This window comes from Anopheles ziemanni, chromosome 3 (assembly GCF_943734765.1).
Source record: "Anopheles ziemanni chromosome 3, idAnoZiCoDA_A2_x.2, whole genome shotgun sequence".
In the NCBI taxonomy this organism is placed as follows: domain Eukaryota; kingdom Metazoa; phylum Arthropoda; class Insecta; order Diptera; family Culicidae; genus Anopheles; species Anopheles ziemanni.
In genome coordinates, this window is record NC_080706.1 from 15978201 (window position 1) to 15997872 (window position 19672).

General features: G+C 45.7%; 1 protein-coding gene across 1 annotated transcript in view; it reads right to left on the minus strand.

Moving 5' to 3' along the window:
• Positions 1-8913: 8913 nt before the first annotated feature.
• LOC131284206 (protein obstructor-E-like) overlaps positions 8914-19672 on the minus strand; it is a 34223-nt gene continuing 23464 nt past the window's right edge. Inside the window, exons 2-5 of the mRNA XM_058313060.1 lie at positions 12000-12224; positions 10394-10582; positions 9546-9760; positions 8914-9000 (exon numbers count right to left, since the gene is read on the minus strand). Of these exons, the coding sequence (XP_058169043.1) occupies positions 8914-9000; positions 9546-9760; positions 10394-10582; positions 12000-12224 (716 nt within the window). The remainder of the gene's footprint in view (positions 9001-9545; positions 9761-10393; positions 10583-11999; positions 12225-19672) is intronic.

Here is a 19672-nt window from a genome sequence, read left to right on the forward strand (position 1 = left end):
TAAATATGTATTCACGGGTCAAATGGAAAGGGTATCTTTTGATTATTTTTTTTCAATGACTTTTTTTTATCAAAAACATTCGTTTGCAATTTAATGTGTAAATATGTTTGTGTATCATTTTCCGATTCCTGTGGACTGAGGATACAACCAGTTTATCTTTCATGGTTTGTGACTTCGTTGGGAGTGAGAAAAAACCACATCCGCTACAAAACTGCTTCAATTACAGACTTATCTTTTTCTTATCTTCAACCCGGGATAGGTAGGGATAAAGAAAAAAAACGGAGGAATCGGGAAAAAGAAAATGCGCTATCGCATGCACAGCAGAAGCAGCTATCGTCTGATGCAGCAAAATAATTAACGCTGCAGTTTCTTCCGAAACCGAACACTAACCAACCGCAACCCGAATCATGGTCCGGTGCTGCTGCGCTAAGTAGTTGCTGCACTAACGAACTGGTTCCCCGGGTTTCGGAGTCGCTCTCCCTCTAATGAGCTACGTGGCGGGTCCGTCGTGTATCGGGAGTAATTTATTTCACGGACAGAAAATTCCAGGTGACCATTAAACTAATTAAACGGTACCGGGCGACGCGCAAACCCGGTCAGCTACCCCACACGTTCCAGGATATCCTTAAGAAGAACACTCCACTTCTGTGGTGGTCGTGCACGTGCATTTTCCCTGACCACAACCCCGGGCGACTGGGTGCTTTTCGCGACGTACGACAAGAGTGTTGGTTTGAACAGACACGGCAGGGTGCCGGGGATAAATAGAAAAGAGTCCCGGGCGCTACCAGGGATGGAACCATTTAGGAAACCTCCACGCGCGCCCGTTGGCCCGGGGAAAAACTAACGCTGCCATTTCCTTCCCTACTCCCGTTTCTCCTTCAAACGCCTGCAGGGAAACTGCGGAAAGAATGGCAATTTTCACGTTATGCACTTGTTATGGTGAAAGTGTCATATTTTGTGTCGGAGTGTTCGTGTCCTTGGGGTTGTTGCTTTTGTCTACTATTTTTTCCTGCGGCCTCCACCTATTTTAAACGGCTGCATCATTGCAAACACCAGACACTCCTGGTGACGCTGGCTTTTATAATATTTTTCCCTCACCGAGCATCACCCAAGAAGGAGAACAATAACGAAAGCTTTTCGCCTGGAAGCTGACAGAAGTCAAGTCCGGCAGGTCCTTCCTAGCCGCAACGGTGCATTGTTTCGCTCTCTGCACCGTTTCTTTTTTGTTCCTGTGTCCTTCTTCTTCCTCCCATCCTGCTGCTTGTGCACCGGAACCAGCGCCGCAGATGAGTGCATGAGCTTGACGGAAGAAATATGATCGTGCAAGCAAGGTGAAAGTTGCATCCGTAAACATCGAGAGTGGAGCTGGAAAAGAGTTGGCGATGGGGGAAAAACAGGAAATCCTTTTTCCAACCGGGTGGAAGAGAACGAACGAAACAACAGTGTATTACTTGATTTAGTGCGATTTTTGCAGACCCATTGCAGGGGAAACCCGGTCCAAAGATACGGTACGGAAAGCGCATCGGCCCCCTTTTCGCAGAGAGGTCAACCTAATGCTACCTTCTTGCCATTTCTTTTACTCCACATCTGTGTTTCGTTCACTCTTTCTTCCCAACTCTTCGGGTACCTCTAGATGGTATTAATAATTTGCTACCGGTCCACGAAACAGACACATAAATTACCTCGCGATTTCACCATCCCGAGCCACCAGAGGGAAAGTCACGTGTGTTTTGGCCACCCCTCAAGGGGAAAAGATGGTGGATTTAATCAAGGCATGCATTTTATCAATTACCCCGAAGAGGACAAGCACATCCGAAGTGATCTATGGTGGAGTAATGTGTTGAATTAAAAATGGGATTGAAAATGGTTAAGGGTCCAGTTAATGGAGATATATTATCCATTCCCTGGGGAACATTATCTGCACTAACAAGAGTTGGTCGCGGAAAATTTTCAATTTCGTCTTTGATCAAAAAATATCTCTTGTGTGGAAAAGTTCAGAAAAACCCGATCCTGAAAGATCAACTATTTCAATATCCTTATGAAATAGTTCAGTCATGTTATGACCTGCCAAACACGCTGGAGAAAAAAATGCCGATTACATCGCATTCAATTTGAAGGCAAACTCTATTTATCTCCCTTCACTTACCGCCTCCCTAGAGGGTCAAACGTTCGCCATTGTCACTTTTAATAAACATTTACCGCTCGCTTTCTGACCTGTTGAAAACTGTCCACCGAAAACTGTCCCAGCGAATTCATCACACGGCCACACAACCGGCTTCTCGCTTCCAATGACCGCTTGTATTGGGGCACGTTTTCCACCATTTCTCTCTCATTCTTCACCCCAGTAAATGCCTCAATTTCGTGTTCGTCATCATCACGGAACCCCCCCCCCCCCCCCCCCTGGGGTGTGAGTTTCCATCCTGTCAAGCGCTGTCCGCCACACGGGACAGTCAGTCGTTCGGGTTTCGGCAACGCCATACAGCATCGCAACCACGCTCACGTTCAATCAACGGTGCAAAGAATGAAAGTGACGGAGAGGGGCAAAAAATAAATACCCCAAACCCCGGTGGGTCGGTTTTTGACATGGAGGCGCCTGGTCCGTCTCACAGAAATCCGTTGGCTTTCCGGCACACAGCGTGATACTTTGAAATGATGAAGTAGAAGGTTTGAAGGAAAAGAAGAATAAAAGGGGAAACCGAAAAATGGCTTCATGTCAGCGCGCCCACCGTGCCCTTTCCCCTTGCGCCCTGAGGAAAACCATCACATACTTGGAAACTAATAAAATTTACGCCTCAAAAAACGACGGAACAGAGCGCCTGCTCCCGTATCTGGTGTCCTTCCACGGGCTCCGGTGAAAGAAAACAGCCAATTTTGAAAGTTTTCCTCTTTTTCCTTTTTAACCTCACACATACTATCACCACGCAGCTAGGACGAGAGCCCAAAGCTGAGCCGCATGTTGAGAGGAAAATTTATGACATCAACAAAATAATATCACTTTGGCCCCCCAAATACGCCGTACGTGAGACAAGGAGTGTCATCTGGGGGGTTTATGGATCGCACTTGGTATCTGTGTGTGTGTGTCATTCGGCGATTCCCACACATTTGCAACACTACCCACTTCCCTTTCTGTAGAGGAATGTGAATTTTTTAATCCTTTTTAACACCAAATTGTTGTACAGGAGGGAAAATAAATGCCTACGAACCGGGTTGGGGAACTGAAAAGTTAAACAACGAAACTGGAGAAAAAAACAATTTTCTAACAACCCAGGTCCAGGTTCACAGCGTGGAAAGAAATTGCAAAATCTGCATCGGAAAGGTGCGCTACCAGATATGAAGCAAGCAATACAAATACGCCTGCGATGTAAAAAATGTACACCACGGCAAAACATGACTCCAACACACGAAATAAAGCCATAAGAAGCCCTTCCTCGTACAGGAAATTGCGATAGAGATTTTGACTATTCCAGGACCCCGGGACCCTCAAAGACTTCGAGGCACACATTGCATGCCGAGCTTGCTCGAACGAAAACGAAATGCTGGAAGATTACAGCATACAATGGTAATAAGCACCACTACAGTACGGAACAGCAGAAAAACAACCAACGGCATTCTAACCGTTCCAGCAGCAGGTCACCGAAACGTATTGGATAAATATTGGCACTAAAATGCACGCTGCGTCCAAAACGGCCAGGACCGAGCGTTCTCTTAGCAAGAGAAAGAGAGATAAAGAGCGAAAACAGAAACAGTAAATGCACAAGCACAAGCATCGTTAAGGTTAGGTTTCCCTGCTCCAAAGGGATTGTTTTACCCGAGAGCGCTTGCACACCGACCTCCCGTTGACCTTAGACATTTTCGCGAAACCAACCACCCACGGAAAACCGAACGAACGCCCTTGCTATTAGATTGCAACTGGCAAAACGTGCTCTAACGTGTACGATGTGGAGCGGGAAAATTGCAGAAAGCATTGAGAAAGCTCCATTTCAATGATAATAAAATTGCAGTAAATATTTCAATTTCCTTCGCTTTGTATGCTCGAAGGAGAAATTCCGGGAAAATTTTTGTTACCATCGACAATTACAGTCACAAAAGAAGCTTATGTACTTTTTCACAAGTTAACTTTCAACTTTACGTTTCATTTTATATCATTTTTAGCTTTGAAAATGTTGTTTCCAAAATTAAAAATAGTAAAGTGTTGCACAAAATAAATCACATCAAACTATTTTGCTTTAATTAAATTGTAAAAGCGAAACAAAAAGCATAAAAAACATACTGAACTATAAAACCACTCCATGTGTTAAAGAGTGTCCAAGGATCAAAATGTGTATATTTAACAGCCAAGGTAACGATTTCGTACAAGACAACCTAACTTGTTGGATTATCTTCTCTTATCCTACCGCTAGGTTTAAAAAAAAGTAGATTCATTGCCAATTTCTCCCGTCAGCTAAAAGCTTTTTTTTGCAAACTTTTACAACTGCAACAACGTCTCTTGATCGTCCCGTTCCGCAATTAGTCTCCGTACTTAAAGCTGAAAGTAAAACATATCAAACAGCATTCCAGTTTCACGAGTGGCATTCATTTACCTTCTCTGTCTGTTTATACAGATGGATCAGTACTACCTCCTGGTGATGGCGAAGAAGCTGTGGTGCATAATTTAAATAAAGTCACTTTAAGTAGTGAAAAAATAAAGAACAAAACAAAAAGAAACTAAACAACGAAACATTTACTAGAGTTACCCTTCTGGACGTTTGAAAAAGAAGGAATGATGAAAAAACCCTCCATCAAATGAAAAACACCCGAGAAAATAAACAATATAAACAACGGAGAATGTTACAACAGACTCGTAACAACCAAACCGAGTCCGAACTTGGAACGGAACAAATCTTCAACGACACTTCGGGACGATAGTTTTATTTGCATTCCAAACTTTTCCATTTCGTTTCGTTCCACGTCCTCCTCGCTTCTCGCCCTTCCGACGGGTGGCTCTTTTTTGTGGTTACGGCTACTTGTGTTTTCTGGTCATTTTTATTCCGTTTACGTCCATTTATTTGTCCATTCCAAGTACTCTTTCCCTTTTTACTGCTTTCCCCCGCCTTTTGTAGATTAGTATCCACGTTGGTTTTCTCATTTATCGTTCCATCCACTTTCGGTACCCGTTCCCGTTGGCATAACTTCCTACTTTCGAGCAGTAAGAAATGAGAAATGATTCCCATTCCTTCTTTTCTAGACCGGGGCGAGCGCTTTAGGAAGTATCAAAATATCATTTCGTCCTTGCCCTCCATATTCTCTCGACGGCGCGAAGCGCTTCGTCCTCCGGAGGGATCCATTTTAATTCGTTGAAACAAATAAGCGACTTTTGGGCCGGAAAGGAAAACCTCTCTCCCTTCATCGACACACACACACACACACGCACACAAATGGGGGCGCAAATTGGCGACATGAGACGAAAATGCTCGGCTGGCCGCGAATTTTATTTAACGCGCTCGCCTCATGACAACAAAAAACTTCCACCAAAGTTGATCGTAGCGATGAGGCGGCAGTGAAGAAAAACGTGGGATGCTGGGAATGGGACCGGATATGGAAAAGTACCGATAGAGGGCCGTGGAAAGAAAGTCTCTCCAGGTTGGGTAAAAATAAAACCACCACCCCTGGTTTTCTGGTGGATGCAGAAAACGTTAAGGATGCGCCCCTTCAAGTCGGAAGGGAAATAAACCCCGGGATGGTTGGAAAAGCGGTTTTCCAACCGAATAAAACTATTGGTGTCCCGTCTACGCTTCGCTTTCGGTGGCGCGCTGCTCGTTGGTCCCTGGTGGAAGGGTGGAAAAATGGGTCCGCCAAAAGTTTTCCAATAAATTTTGTTTTTAATTAATTTTAAATTCAGTGGTAATTTTTGTGGCATTAATTTTACTGATTTTCACAGATGTTCGCACGACGGGTGGCAGTGGGAAGGGGGAACGTTATGGTGGGTGGTTAGTTGGTAAGTCGTGGAGATCCCGATTCTACGCCTCGCGACGCAGCACGAGAAGCTGGAGCGAGGGTGTCCTGCTGCGTGTCTGCCAACGTGATTTCGTTACGCTTCGGAAAATCGCCAAAATGGTGAGAAAACCCCAAAACGGGCGGTGGTGGACCGAGACGAAAGAGAACCGGGGATGAGTGAGGTGGTTTTATGATAAAGATTTCATGCGCCCATGCTGAGCCCCCGACCTAGCGGAAGGTGAAACAAAATGGGTGTCAGAAAATAACGTTCGCTGGAAGTCAAAATTACGGTGGATCATGATCAACATGACGTATTTCCTCGCTTTTCCTGCGTATGAACGAAATGAAAATAACACAAAAACTGGCAACCTTTCCGCCACGGGAAACCACCATTGACCACCCAGCGGGGTGGGGAGGGTGTGGAAAATGGAAAAGTGGCATCATGTAATAATAACGCGTCGATCGCGACCATTTCCGCACCCGGGGAGGTGGAATGAAAAACGAAACCCGGCAAACCGGCAACCGACGCCACTCGAAAATGAGAAACATTTTCCACCGACCGGAGCTGCCCCGTTGCGTTAACTTCAATTTGAGCCTGCCATTAAACTCGTGTTCGAGCCGAAATTAACAACAAGTCGAACATGGATGCGTCACCGTGGCCGCGAAGTGGGGCGTCTTGGCAACCGGGCAACGTATTTTCCACTCCTCTGGAGCGCTGGTGCGAACAAGGAGGGTTCGTTCTTTTCATCGGAAAAGTTGAAATGGAGAAAAATATACACCCACAAACAATCCGGAGAAACTTCGCTTGACATTAATTTCGAATTTGTTCTCATTTATTTTTCATTTATTTTTGAGCTGCGAAAAACGTTCGGGGAAAACAAGACAAACCACTTTTTCCTGCTAACTTTCTCCTTACAATTGTCACAATTTGTCTTACTTCAACGTTGACGAAAATAGCATAATGGAAATGAGTGTCATTTCAAAGAACTAAAAATTAGTACAAACACCAAGCATTAAATGATCAAAAAGAGACTTTCTCGTTGCTTTATAAGTAAAACTCCGTATAGCTTGTTTAGAAGTAGAATAATAGAAATTATTTAAGGAAAATTTAGGAAAAAAAAACACCTAGCTTTCATAAAGTACTCTATAACTTTAATGTTTGCCAAATAAAAAACAAATGTAGCCATAAATCCTTGCCATAAACGGACAAACACCCGCACACATTGTGTCAGGTACCAAGCAAACAGCCCTCATGCTTCCTACAATAGTTCCTAGTGAATCTCCTTGAACGGCAAAACTCCGCTCAGTTAACTATTAAATATTATTTCTTTCCAAACATCCACACTCTCCTTCGGCCATTATTGCACTCTTCGTTTGTTTGTGGCGTTTGTTTTTGCACCCACACAATGCGACGCAACGTCCGGAAGTGCAATCCATTGCAGTATCATCTGTCCTGCGGCATTTTCATGTCGGTGACAATCGTCGTCCATCTCGGAGAGGAAGCGTGTTTTCTCTTGCGTTTCCTTTTTTGTGTTTTCGAATGTTTTTGCCGTTGGAAAAAAAAACAAGAAACAGCATAAGATGGCGTTCCCTCCGATGCGTTTCGAATGGCACTGGACTCTACCCCAGTTGGGGATGCAATTTTCATTTATTGTTCCCATTCGCGTTCATTCCACTTTCGAGGCGTTGAAGGATAAGCTTCGCTTGCCATTTTGTTTCTTTCGCTCACTCCTGCCTCCGGGACGTACGGTTTTTATCGCTTCTCTTTTCATGTTGGCTTGAAAAATCTTTACTCACGTTTCTGCTAAAAAATAAAACACAGGAAGAAAAGATTAATCATAAAAACAAAACTTTTTTCTTCGAAAACAACCAAGCCAAATGCGATCGCTTGAGATCTTAAGATGCGCCCTAGAGGAAAAGAAAAAACTACGCTCATGACACCTTCCATTTGCCGACAAGCCATAAAACTGTCATATTAGGGAAGATATTAAATCATTCAACTTGTCACGTGGTTGCGGCGTCACACGGGGACTTTCGCTGCAATTAGACATCGTTCACATCTGCACCAGGATGCGCAGAAAAGCGTTCATTTCCTGTTAAAGTTATTTTTAACCTACCATTTGCTTAACGTTTCTCGTTTTCGAAACAGCTTTTCTTTCGAATAAGCAATCAAATATGTTCAATTTTTCTCTTTACAATACCTATTTATCTTACGCTCTGCACTGTCGATTCTTTACGTACACTTTCTTAAATAGTTACATTGGGATAAAATAAAGAAAAATAACATCTAAAAACATGAAAGGGAAAGTTGCGATGCGCTTGCGGAGGGGGAAGAGAAATGAATGGAAAAGGAGGACGAACGAATAAGCAAAGAATTCTTTCAATCAACGGTGGACATACACATTTGCTTGATAAATTAGAAACAATCGAAACAATTTCGATTAAATTGCAAACCCATGGTGGGTTCGTGGGAAAAGATTTGTCCATTCATCCGCTACGACCGTGTTGCCGAAGACGAAATAGTTTAACTTAGTTTTAAGCTCATTTACTGCCCTGTCCTCGCTGTCGTGGGCAGATCCAGTTTATCACTCTTTAATGTTCGTTTCGTCCTACGTTTTGTGCTTGTCCGGAGCAAATAAAATGTCGGTAAAAGGTGTCGGAAATGTCTCGCTGTTTGCGTTGTGCTATGTGCGTTCCCTCCGACGCTATCTCACCGACGGTGTGTGGGTTTACTATCACTCCATGAGGATGACAGGTTCAACCCCGTCGTCAGGAGCACTGGAATGCCGGGCTGGACTGGACCGAACCGCACGCTGTGACCATTCGGACGCCCCTTCGAACTGCGGGTGGAAGAAGTTCATCGACAACCGGCCATGGGATGGATGGGTGGATAGCTGATGGTGGTGGGTGGAGTGGTGTTGTAGAAAGGTGAGCGAACGATTAGTTCTTGTTTCGTCCTCCGGACTGCAGCTTGCCGCCCTGTAGACCGCCAGTGCCGGACGATTGGTGAATTGCATTCGGATTTCCCTGAAAGAAAATGCCAGGGAAACAAGCAGAGCGGTGAGGGAATCAGATACAGCACAAGAACTTCGATTCGATTTGATAAATATTTAATCTTCAGTAAAATGTCCCACACTTTTAACAAAATCTTTTTAAATGACGATTGATTTTTCTTATTAACTTTACTTTTTCTTACTTATGTTTATGAGTAAAACAATGTTTGTAAGTAAACGAAAAATTACGATTGTTTGAATTACTATTTGAGAACAGTATTTTTAATTTGAATGCGGAATTTTTCTTCGCCATTCATCAGCTTTGAAGAATTCAATGGCTTACATATGGAAAATTATTTTACTCTTCTTTGGTATCGGAATCTGAACTATATTCTGATTTAAAAAAATGTTAAGACGAATTAAAAATTCCTGACAATTGAACAGCAATAATGGGAAAACAATAAAAGCTTGTCTTAGGAACTAGGAGCACATATTAAAAGAATTGTTGATTAATTTTTATCGTATACAACGGAAAGCTCTAGAACAAAGCGAAACTGGCGAGGAATCGACCATACATACCTTGCCCTGCGGTTGCTCCGGCTCGTACTCGGGCAGCGGGGTGGTGGGCACGTCGCAATCCTCGGTCGGTGGCACGACGCAGCGGAGACTGCGGCGGTCGAACACGAGCATGGCGGGGCAGCGCTGGAGCCGCGGGTAACCACCCTGGCACTGCCAGTAGCGATTGCACGACTTGCCCAGCGGTACATTTCCGTTGGCGTCATCGTTGCAGAGGGCTGGCGGGAAGAAGAAGGGGGGAAAACGATAAGAGGTAAGGGCGGGGGAATGAAAATCACCACCATTGCCGACACGGCCACGAGAACACGGGTTATGAAAATGCACCATTTTGCCATGTGCACCGACTGCAGCGGAAGGAATGCCTTTCGCCGGGATTTTCCCCCCCAACGGGGAGCAAAATCCGAAGGATATTCACAAAGGATGATGGTAAAGGAAAACTATACCCCTTTCCGGAGGGCAGAGAAAGAGAAAGAGCGGGGAGGTAAAAACACGAACAACCGAGGGAAAGACAAACAAATTAATGAGAAACGATTTCCTTCCGTTCGTTTTGTGTTTCCCATTTGGAAAAAGGGCTTCGAAACCCTATTGCATCACCGTTTGGTCACCTTGCTGTTGGTTATTATGTTCCTACCGAGAACACTACAATGAAGGGAAAAGAAAAATAGAGAAAAGCGACCAACTATTCGCTTCCTTTGTTAGGGAAAGTCCGATTGTGCCGAAAATTGTCACCATCAACCTGCATCCCTTATTGAGTAATTTGTTTTACTATTCCCTCGTCTTGTTTTTCTGTTCACTCCCCCGTGGAAGGGTCTTTTCCCTCCCCCCTCCTTTCCATCTCTCTGCCAACTTACGGTGCTTTTGGCATCCATCAACGTTCTCCGGCCAGTCGCAGCTGTGGGCGTTCTCGTTGTACAGCAGTCCACCGATGCAGAGCTGCTCCGTGGCGGTACCATTCCAGCAGGTCCAGTATCGCGTGCAGGACGTCTCGTGTCCGAAGATACCGTACAGCCAGTCGCAGTGCTCCGTCGATATGGGACCGTCTGAAACCGGGGGAGGGTCGAGAGGGAGGAAATAAAATAGAAGAATTAGAAATAAATAGGAAAAAAAAATCGAACAAACTCCCACTCTGTGGAGAAACACTTCGTTGGATAACGGAGGAGGAGAGATTGGAACAAACTAGACGAACACGGAGCACTACAACCACCGCAGCGGAAATGGCAAACTTTTCACCGGTCATTACGCTCTGCTTAAAACTAAACGACACTTGAGCGCTGCACTCGACGTTGTAGACGACGTTGCAACACGACCCCGGCCACTTCCCGGGGGTTTTTCCCCCTCGTTTCGAATCCCTTCGATCCCGAACACTTCGCCATCTCGCTCGAGGGCACTCAATTTCCAGCAGTTTTGTTGCACATTCAAGCACCAATTGTTATGACTGGCTTCGCCTGTCGATGCTGGCTTCGCCTTCGCCAAAACTCGCTCCAGCTCAAAACATAATCAACGGTTCGCTGGACGGAGGGTTAGGTTGGTCATCGAGAAACGAGCTCGATTAAGTTTGGCATGGACTATAAGAGACTCCCACGCTCTGCCCTCATTATTTAACGGTGCTCTGTGGTGGTGAAACTCCGGTCGTCGAACACGATTTCGTGCCGCCTTTGATGCAGCTGCTAATTCGGCCAGCATGGACCGACTTGAAGCTAAACTTTCGGAAGGCGAAAGGACGAAGGACGAGGCATCTGAAAAATGAGTTAATTTGCGAACAATGCACCGGGAAACTTTGTTACGCTTGGACGATCGTGAAGAAATCGTAAATAATCCTACACGTCTGGTGCTACATCAAAGGAATGGCAAATTTCGACTGAGAGCAACCTTATCAAAACTTTTATGATATAAAAATTGGATAACACTGTTGACACAGCAAACACGGTGTTCATTGGGAGAGAAAATCTTATTTGGATGCAATCAAGATTAGATTGGTAACGGGATTCTGTGAGTCAATCTCAAGTATGAACGATATCGATTGGATCCCAACTAAGAGATCCTTAGAATCCGGTATCTTGCGTTAGAGTCCAGATTCAGAATTTCAGATCTCTTGGAATCTAAAATCAGAATCCAATTCTGAAGTTCCGGGATCTAGATTCAGATACTTAGAGATCAAGATACAGTCCCTTGGTAGATCCAGAATCCGGAATGTTTGGAATTCAGGATTACTATTCTATACGATTTAGATCCGTCACAAAATGAAATAAAGATCTGAGAGCATCCAGAGGATGGATTCCAAAGTTCCTCCTGGAATAGTCAGTACAATCTAAATCTCTATAAAAAAACTTAAATACTCTCTTACTATAATAGCAAGACTTCTTGAAATAATATGTATGAGCACAAAAACACCGATCCTCTCTTTGTCTCATCCTCATGATCCTCTCCATATTTGTATATCCTAATACCGATACTCACTTGCTAACTGCTTGCCCTCGCAGTAGTTCGATCGCCACGGGTAATCGCATCCCTCGGTCACGCCACGGTGCTTTCCGGCAAACACCAACCCGTTGGGACAATCGTACAGCTCCGGCTGGTTGTTGATGCACTCCCAGTAGCGATCGCAGTACGTCACGTCACCGACAACCTTCGATTTGGTTTTGCACGGGTCCTCCTGATCCTGTCGTTGTGCACTAGCCAAACCTGAAAAAAAAAACAAACGGAAAAATTGTTAACATTCTCCGGGCGTGTTTTCATACTCGTTTCAAATTTCAACGCACAATTTCACAATCAATCCACGATGGAATAACGCCGAGGGGCTTGCATTCGTTGCCACCTTGTTGGAAAACCTGTTGCCGTGACAAGACTTTGTAGTGAAAGTTCAGTGTCTTAAACTTCACTTTTAAGTTATTTAGTTTGAGGTCCGCCGTCGACTTTATAAGTTCCGCGAGCGTTCCCTCACGAAAGTTTCCCAATCCCAGGGTGAAATGTAAATGCAAATGAGAACACTGTTGCAACATAAGGACAACCTTTGGACTAATCTCCTACCACTCAGGCGCCGGTGTCGTCTTTCCGGACGTCAACGATGATTCAAAACATTCCCTCCTCTTCGAGGCTTTCTCCTCACGGTCTCATACTTTCGGCCAAGCATCACCTGCAGGAGAAGATATCCTTACTCCGTTTCCCAGCCACGGTGCGCACCGATAGCGTTACGCGAACAGGGCATAACTTTTAATTACATTCCGATGTAATTGAATACGGTGAGCGCTTCGTGCTGGCGCGTCGCCTCAACCGTGATCCGAACTTGACAAAATTAATACTGCGTACCGTAGACGATCGACGGCGATGGCAGCGAGTTTCCGTGGATGGAATTATGAAAAACTTTAACACCCGATCGGACCCGCGCTCACCGAGGCTTGCTGCGATTGAACTCTATTGGGAAACTTGCTAGCGGAGCATAAATTGCTTCCCGCGTTGCCTGCTACGATCCATTCATGGTTTGAAGAATCAGGGATATCTCGTTAAAATGACGAAGAATTTATTTATCGTCCACTAGACAGTGGAAAAATTCCCCCCAACTTTAACGTTGGCTTGTACAATGTGTAATGAAAGTAATTGGATACTTGCCTGCTTTTCGATGGCAATATGAATGAAAATAAAATAAAGTGTTGAAACAATTAATTGAACTGCTACAAACTGATGTGTGAAAGTACCATTTCGAAAATCAATCAAACTAAAATTTAAAATCAATTGAACGTCACCTCCGACAACTCCCTTATGCAACACCGGTTCGTTTTGTAACGAGCGCGAGGTTGAACTGTATTTTTTTTGTAAACTCACCACACAACACGCAACCATTACAAATTGGCTTCACACCGGAAAAATCTATTCCACGCCCGTGGGATTAAAAAGCGTTGTCGGAAGCACTTGCATCAACCGGTTTCGCGGAACGTATCGGACCAGGGGCGTGATGAATTTCCTTTGAGCACGCGATGGGCTCCCACGCTACTGACGGGCCGCACATGACTGCCATTTGTCAGCCCCCAAAATAGTCGGTGCATCCATGTCGGAACCAGAAATCGATACAGCGACCGTACCGGGTTCCCCGGACAGCGGGTTTCCACAGGTGGCGTTCAGGCGCTGCCTTTCAGGGGCTTAGTTACGCTACTAAATAGCACGCTGTCAATTCAATTTCACAACGCCGAGTAAACAATTTGATTGAAAATTTCCCCCACCACCATGGGTTTCCACACGGATCTCGTTTTCCTTGCGCTTGAGAACGTCAACACGATAAATGAATCGATTTCAGTGCGCTGGAACCTCCCGTTCGGGCAACACTCACGTGTTTTTGATGGTGCAAGCCTACACCTACACTCACACTTACTCCCACATACACAGCAGTACGGACAGGAAAACCTCGATTATCCTGGCGCGCGCCAGAACACGTGCCATTTTGTCGCCAGCTTTCGAGAACCGGTTCGATGACATTCCACCGGTGCGCCGTGTTATTCCCTGCAGCTCGAGCAAGCCTCGATAGCTGCTATAATTGATTCGACGATTTGGAATTACCCAGCACCGACCCTAGCGGACCCCTCCAGCCCCGGAACTACTGAAGCCGGGAAAATCGAAAGGATTCTTTCCCAATCGCGCAATCACACTCGTAAGAGGGAGATAATTAATTCCTTAATACTTTAAGCGCTTTAACGGACGGTTCGCACGCCATTTTCACGGGTTTCGCTACACATACATGCACACGCTAAAACACACATCCACACGTAACGTAAGCGGGATGGATTTTCCAGTTTTCCGACAGGTGGTCGGTTTTCTACCGCTGCTGGTTTTTTTTTTTTTTCAACCGCCCCGACGTTCGACATATGTTTCCACGTTTTGTTCCGTTCGACCATTTTTCCTGGGTTTCACGCGCGAGTTTTCCGTCCATCCTTCGTGTTCCTACGACGAAGCATATGTTCCCTCGGATGAAGCGCGGATTGCGATCAAACAGAGCGCAGATAAATGGATATAAAATGACACTCTACCGTTTACGGCGTCGTGTCTGGTTTTCTCTCGTACAACGGAGGAGCCTAGAGCGTCCATACCATCAAACGGCTACCTGGTGGTTGGGGTTTGTAATCGAATTAAACATACCACTTCTTACCAACCTTTTCGCTCATGCCATCGCTCACCGGTTTCGCACCAAAAGACATCCTTGGTGCTTGCCATTAATTACATTCATTTTCGGTTCGTATTTCTCAACTGCGCTCACCTGCTCGCCCCCAAGGGACAGTGCTGTCTCGTATTTTCCACCACCGGGAGCACAGTAATTAATTTGATTATGATGGAAATATGATTTCGAATGTCCGCCCCAGGAGGAACGGACGAACGAAGATCCTTTTGTGCCTGGATAAGTGTTAAAGTGTGACACGAAAAACTGGCGAAAGAAAGTCATTACCAGACAACATATATCCATGAGCTGGGGTGGAAAGTGTCTATCTTCCTGGATGGTTTTTGCAGCACCTGCCTTCGAACCCCTCTCCTGCCTTTATCGAACGGAAATCATTGTTGAGCACAATCTATTTATAATCCCATTTTTCTTCCCGCCATCGCTTCTCGAGCTCATAATTCCCATTCCCCGAGTGGAGAACCGAATCGCTTTCCTTTCCCCTGGTGTCTTTGTGTCTTGTGCAAACGCTGCTTCAGGTGCGCACCATCTATCTTTCCGAGGATAATTAAATTCAATCAAATCATTTAGAGACGTAACCACTCAACTCCGAACGCCCGATGGAAACATTTATTCCATTTTTCAACTCCCGTTCACCGGTTAGAAAGCGACTTGGGAAGGTGAAAATTAGATTTCAAGCCGTGTGCGCAAAAAAAAAATCATAAATGGGACACAAATTAAATCCGATTTATCCGCTGCTCGAGAAAAGCGTACCTTAAATTTAACTGCCATTACGAACCGATAACAAATTCCCCTCGGGGACTACGCGTAGAAGACTAGAGAAGGAAGTCATTAGGAGCCTTAGGAAAGCCGACTGTAAGCGGTGATGTAGTTTTTCTCGATTAGATTTATCCCGTAAAAGTGTGTGCGGCTGGAGCAGGATCCGCCTTTGTCCATTGCGTCGGATAATTAAATTCATAAATACCACACCTCAACTTCGGGCAGCCCTCGGGACGTGAAACCTAAGGACGGATCTTTTATTCGGCTAATGCATCTCGAACCGCTTCGATAATACGTAATGCGTACCAGAAGTGGGAGGAAAAGTTTCGTCCTTCTTCTCTCCCCCTGCCGCACACCGGTTTTCTTCAGTCTTCTCTGGAACAAAGGTGAAACCATTCGAATTATGTGCCACCTTTAGCGGTGCTTATCTCCATGCTGTCACGCTGTAAATCGCTACTTCACTCCAAATTATCCAATGTCCCTCGGGGGCCTCGAAATGACGTTTGTACAACTCTCGCCCCACGCCCACGCTCTCGATGGAGGCGCCCGGTCGCCCATCGGCATCTAATGGAGACGCCTGGTGGCGTTGGCTTTGGGGAACGCACTTTAGCTTCGTCCGCTATCGGATGTAAGATATCGCTGAAGTGCGCCCATAAAAATTCACTGCCGACCGGTGGCCAGTTTATCTAATTTACCTTTCCCTGCCAGACCGTTCGCTGAATGTTAATTACTGCGATTTGTTGTCCGTATCCCTCGGTTGGTTGTGTTCTCGTTTTTCCTTCTTTGTCCATCTTCGGACCTTTGGTTTATTTTTTTCTTTTTCAACAGTAAGAAGTCAATGCCAAACCCACCCATCCCCTTCGCATTGAAGCTGCCCGTCCTAATTAGACCACGGGGTCAAATTGCAAAACTGTCCGATCTGCGAACGTGAACCGTGCAAAAGCAGAACCATCGTTTGCTTTTATTTTCGTTTTACTGCCAGATAGGAAAATGTTTGGTTTTTCTTTGTGCTGCCTCCCATAGAAATAGCTATCGAAAACGTCTCAGCCGAAAGACAAGATAAACAGGAAAAAAGTACTGAAAGCTAGAAACAAAAAATCGTTAAAATTAGAAACCGTTCAGAAAAAAAGCACAAACGTCATGAAGCTAAGCGTGGTTGTTTTTTTTTCATTTTTTGGCCTTTGAAATCTTCAATCACCCTCAGGGGTACCGTTTAAAATGGGCGAGCTGCCAAGAGTATGACCTTAATTAGTATGGAATTTCCTTATCCATTAAGATTACCTTGGGCGTTGTATTTCATCTCAAATATCTCTAAAATCCCAAAGACACGTGGCATTCGAAGGAAACAAAAAAGATGCGTCCCAAGATTAAATACCGAACTAAGTGGCACAGTTCCTCAATCTAGAGCAGTAATCCTCGCCTCAAAGAGCGGATTTCACCATAAATCGCGCCTTTTCGAGCATCCAGCACTGACTCAAGAGTGCTTGACGCACTTAAATTGTTTCCACTCTTTCCTTGCCATCCGCATGATCCTGCTCTCGAGTGCCGCACGGCAATAATTATAAATTATGATGAACTGAAAACGGTGGCCAGGGACACTGGCACGATACAGTCGAATGGCCATTTCATTGCACCGCAGGTGCGCGCTCATCCCGCTTCAACATCCACCCCAAGAGGACACGAGCAGGTAGAAAAGAGCGAAATTGAAATTAAAATAATTATACGAATTAAAAGCATCGCTCGGCAGGTGCTTTCCTTCGGCAGCTTAACGGAAAGGATCGAGCACGCGTTTGCCCTCGCTTTCCTAAATGGCCCCACTGCGGTGCTTCGGGCAGCTCGGGCGAAGGCCAACTGATGTGATGTGGCTCAAGATTTCGGTAATCGTCGGTGATAGCGATCGAGTCCTCCCGGGGAACCGGTTCTCGGGAAAATCGAAGGGAAGAAAATGTGTCGAGCCGGGTGCGGGCGGACGTCATTAAACGGGTTGTGCGAAGGTAGGCCCCGAACGTATGTAAAATTAAGCCGGGCATGCTCGTTACATTAATTGATTATGGAGCCCTGCGCGCACCAGACGTGTGCTCGCCGACGATTAGGGAGCTTTTAAAGTAATTGCCCCTGACAGGTATGCAACACACAGGCACCAACTGTCAGTTGTAATCCATTTGCAAAGGATTCCTTCTGGCGGTAAACTTAGCCAACAACCGCACCGTATTTCACTCCACCCGTACAATTGAAATATTTTCATTATCCCGATCTCACGATGGCGTAGCGATGCGTAGGAAACGCGAGAAGACCCATCGTCGGATCCCGACTCCGGGCGGCAAAGCTCAGCTCCATTTCAGGCTTGTACTGCTGCGGTCGTATTGCTAATGGCATCTCCGACAGGCAAACCGTAGGAGCAGGAGTGGAGCAAACACAAATAAAAACCATCCCATTTCCTGCTTGCCACAAGGTCTGATTAATTAACCCTGCTGCAACTGCGATCCGTAGGAAGCAAACAACTTTGCCGCCCTTACCATCTCTCGCGCCAACTGCAAGGCTGAAGATGCGATGGGCACGTTGTCTTTACGTTTGCATTCGAAGCGAAGGGAAACCGATTTCCGTGAGAAGCAACGAAGCGCCTTGTGGCCACTCCGCTATTTTCCGGATACGCCAGACGATTGTGGCATTAAAATCATCTACAGTGGAATTAACGAAACTAGCGGCATGAACGCTAATGAAAACAACCGACGCAACTTAAACTCCTGGTAACGACGGTCGGTAGGAGATGATTACAAACTGAAAAAGAGAACGAACGTGACGGACAAAACAATTTAAAAAGTGCAGCAGGCGAAGAAGGAAAGCAGCAGGAAAGCGGACATCATCAGCCTCTTGCTTTCGCCAAAAACGAAAGAGAAAACAAGGGGGAAAAATAATGTAAATGAAAATAAATGAAACCATCTGCATCGAAGGGCCACGCCAAAGCGCATCCACCCTCAAGTCGATCCTTCCCTTTTTGCTGCGACCAAAATGTTCCGCAAGATAAACGGAATGCGCCCTCAGTCCGCGGTATTTCCTAGGTAAGTGGATGGATTGAGGTGAAGGCAAGCAGGCAGGGATTGCCACCGACTTCGGCAGCATTGGCCGCGAGGCGGTTGTTTGGAATGCTCCTCGTTTGAACGAAGGCGCGATGCATACGCGATTGCATACCGTTCGGGCGCAAAATGCGCGGAAGGAAAATTAAATCTCGCGCAACCAAACAACCGCAGCTGACCGCCGCATCTAGTGGAAGAGGCGCTTACGAAAGCTTTCTGCCCTGGCGTCATTGCACTTCCTTCTGCACCTACATCGATGTACAGCATCATGTTGATGAATAAGTTTAACCGAACAACTCCAAAGTAAACCATCAGAAAAAATGGCTTGGTCATTCAGCCCGACGCCGGTTCATTCCATCGCTGGCAGGACATGGGATCAACATCGTCAAGGCTGGGCTACCACCATCGCCGCATAACGAAGCCTCTGCATGACGCTTGAATGTCTTGGCGTTCGGTTAACTTTTAATGTCTCACCGTGGAAAGAAAAATCACTCGAGACGCCGGAATGAGGCTAGCTCGTGGTAACGTCATACTCAAACGCTCAAGAAAACTACAACACCAACACTCATACACAACCCACAAAGATTAAGCACTTTGGCGAAAGTCCGACACCGGAAGCCCACCGACCGTCGTTTCGCTCGGCACTCGAGAGTATTCCGGTATGTTGTTCGATCAGGGTTTTCCCGGTTCTTGTCCCGGCGCTCTTCAAATCTCCACCTCACGACTCAATACCATCGTCACCACTCATCAAAAGGCGAGCGTGAAAAAGTTTTCATTTAATTAATTCTGCAATAAATAAGTTTTTACCCGTGCCCCGGGTATTTACTTCGCTGGCTAATAAAAGCTGTAATTAATTACACAAAGGCGAAACTGACCATTCCGCTCGGCGAGGCTGGAAGCGCTGTAACGGACCGGGATCATTGGCCTCCCGGTAGGTGAGCCTTTTTAACTTGCACCCCGCCCGCCTCTCTTCCCACCGCAAACCACAAGCTGAACGAGCGAGGCCAATTCATAACGAATTCTTACGGTTATGCGTGGGTCCTCCAAGAAGCTGCTTGCTTACGAAACCATTGACCATGTCAACGAGCCACAAGTGCCAATTTCGTAAGCTAACTTTCTTACCCTCACTGGCCGCGCTA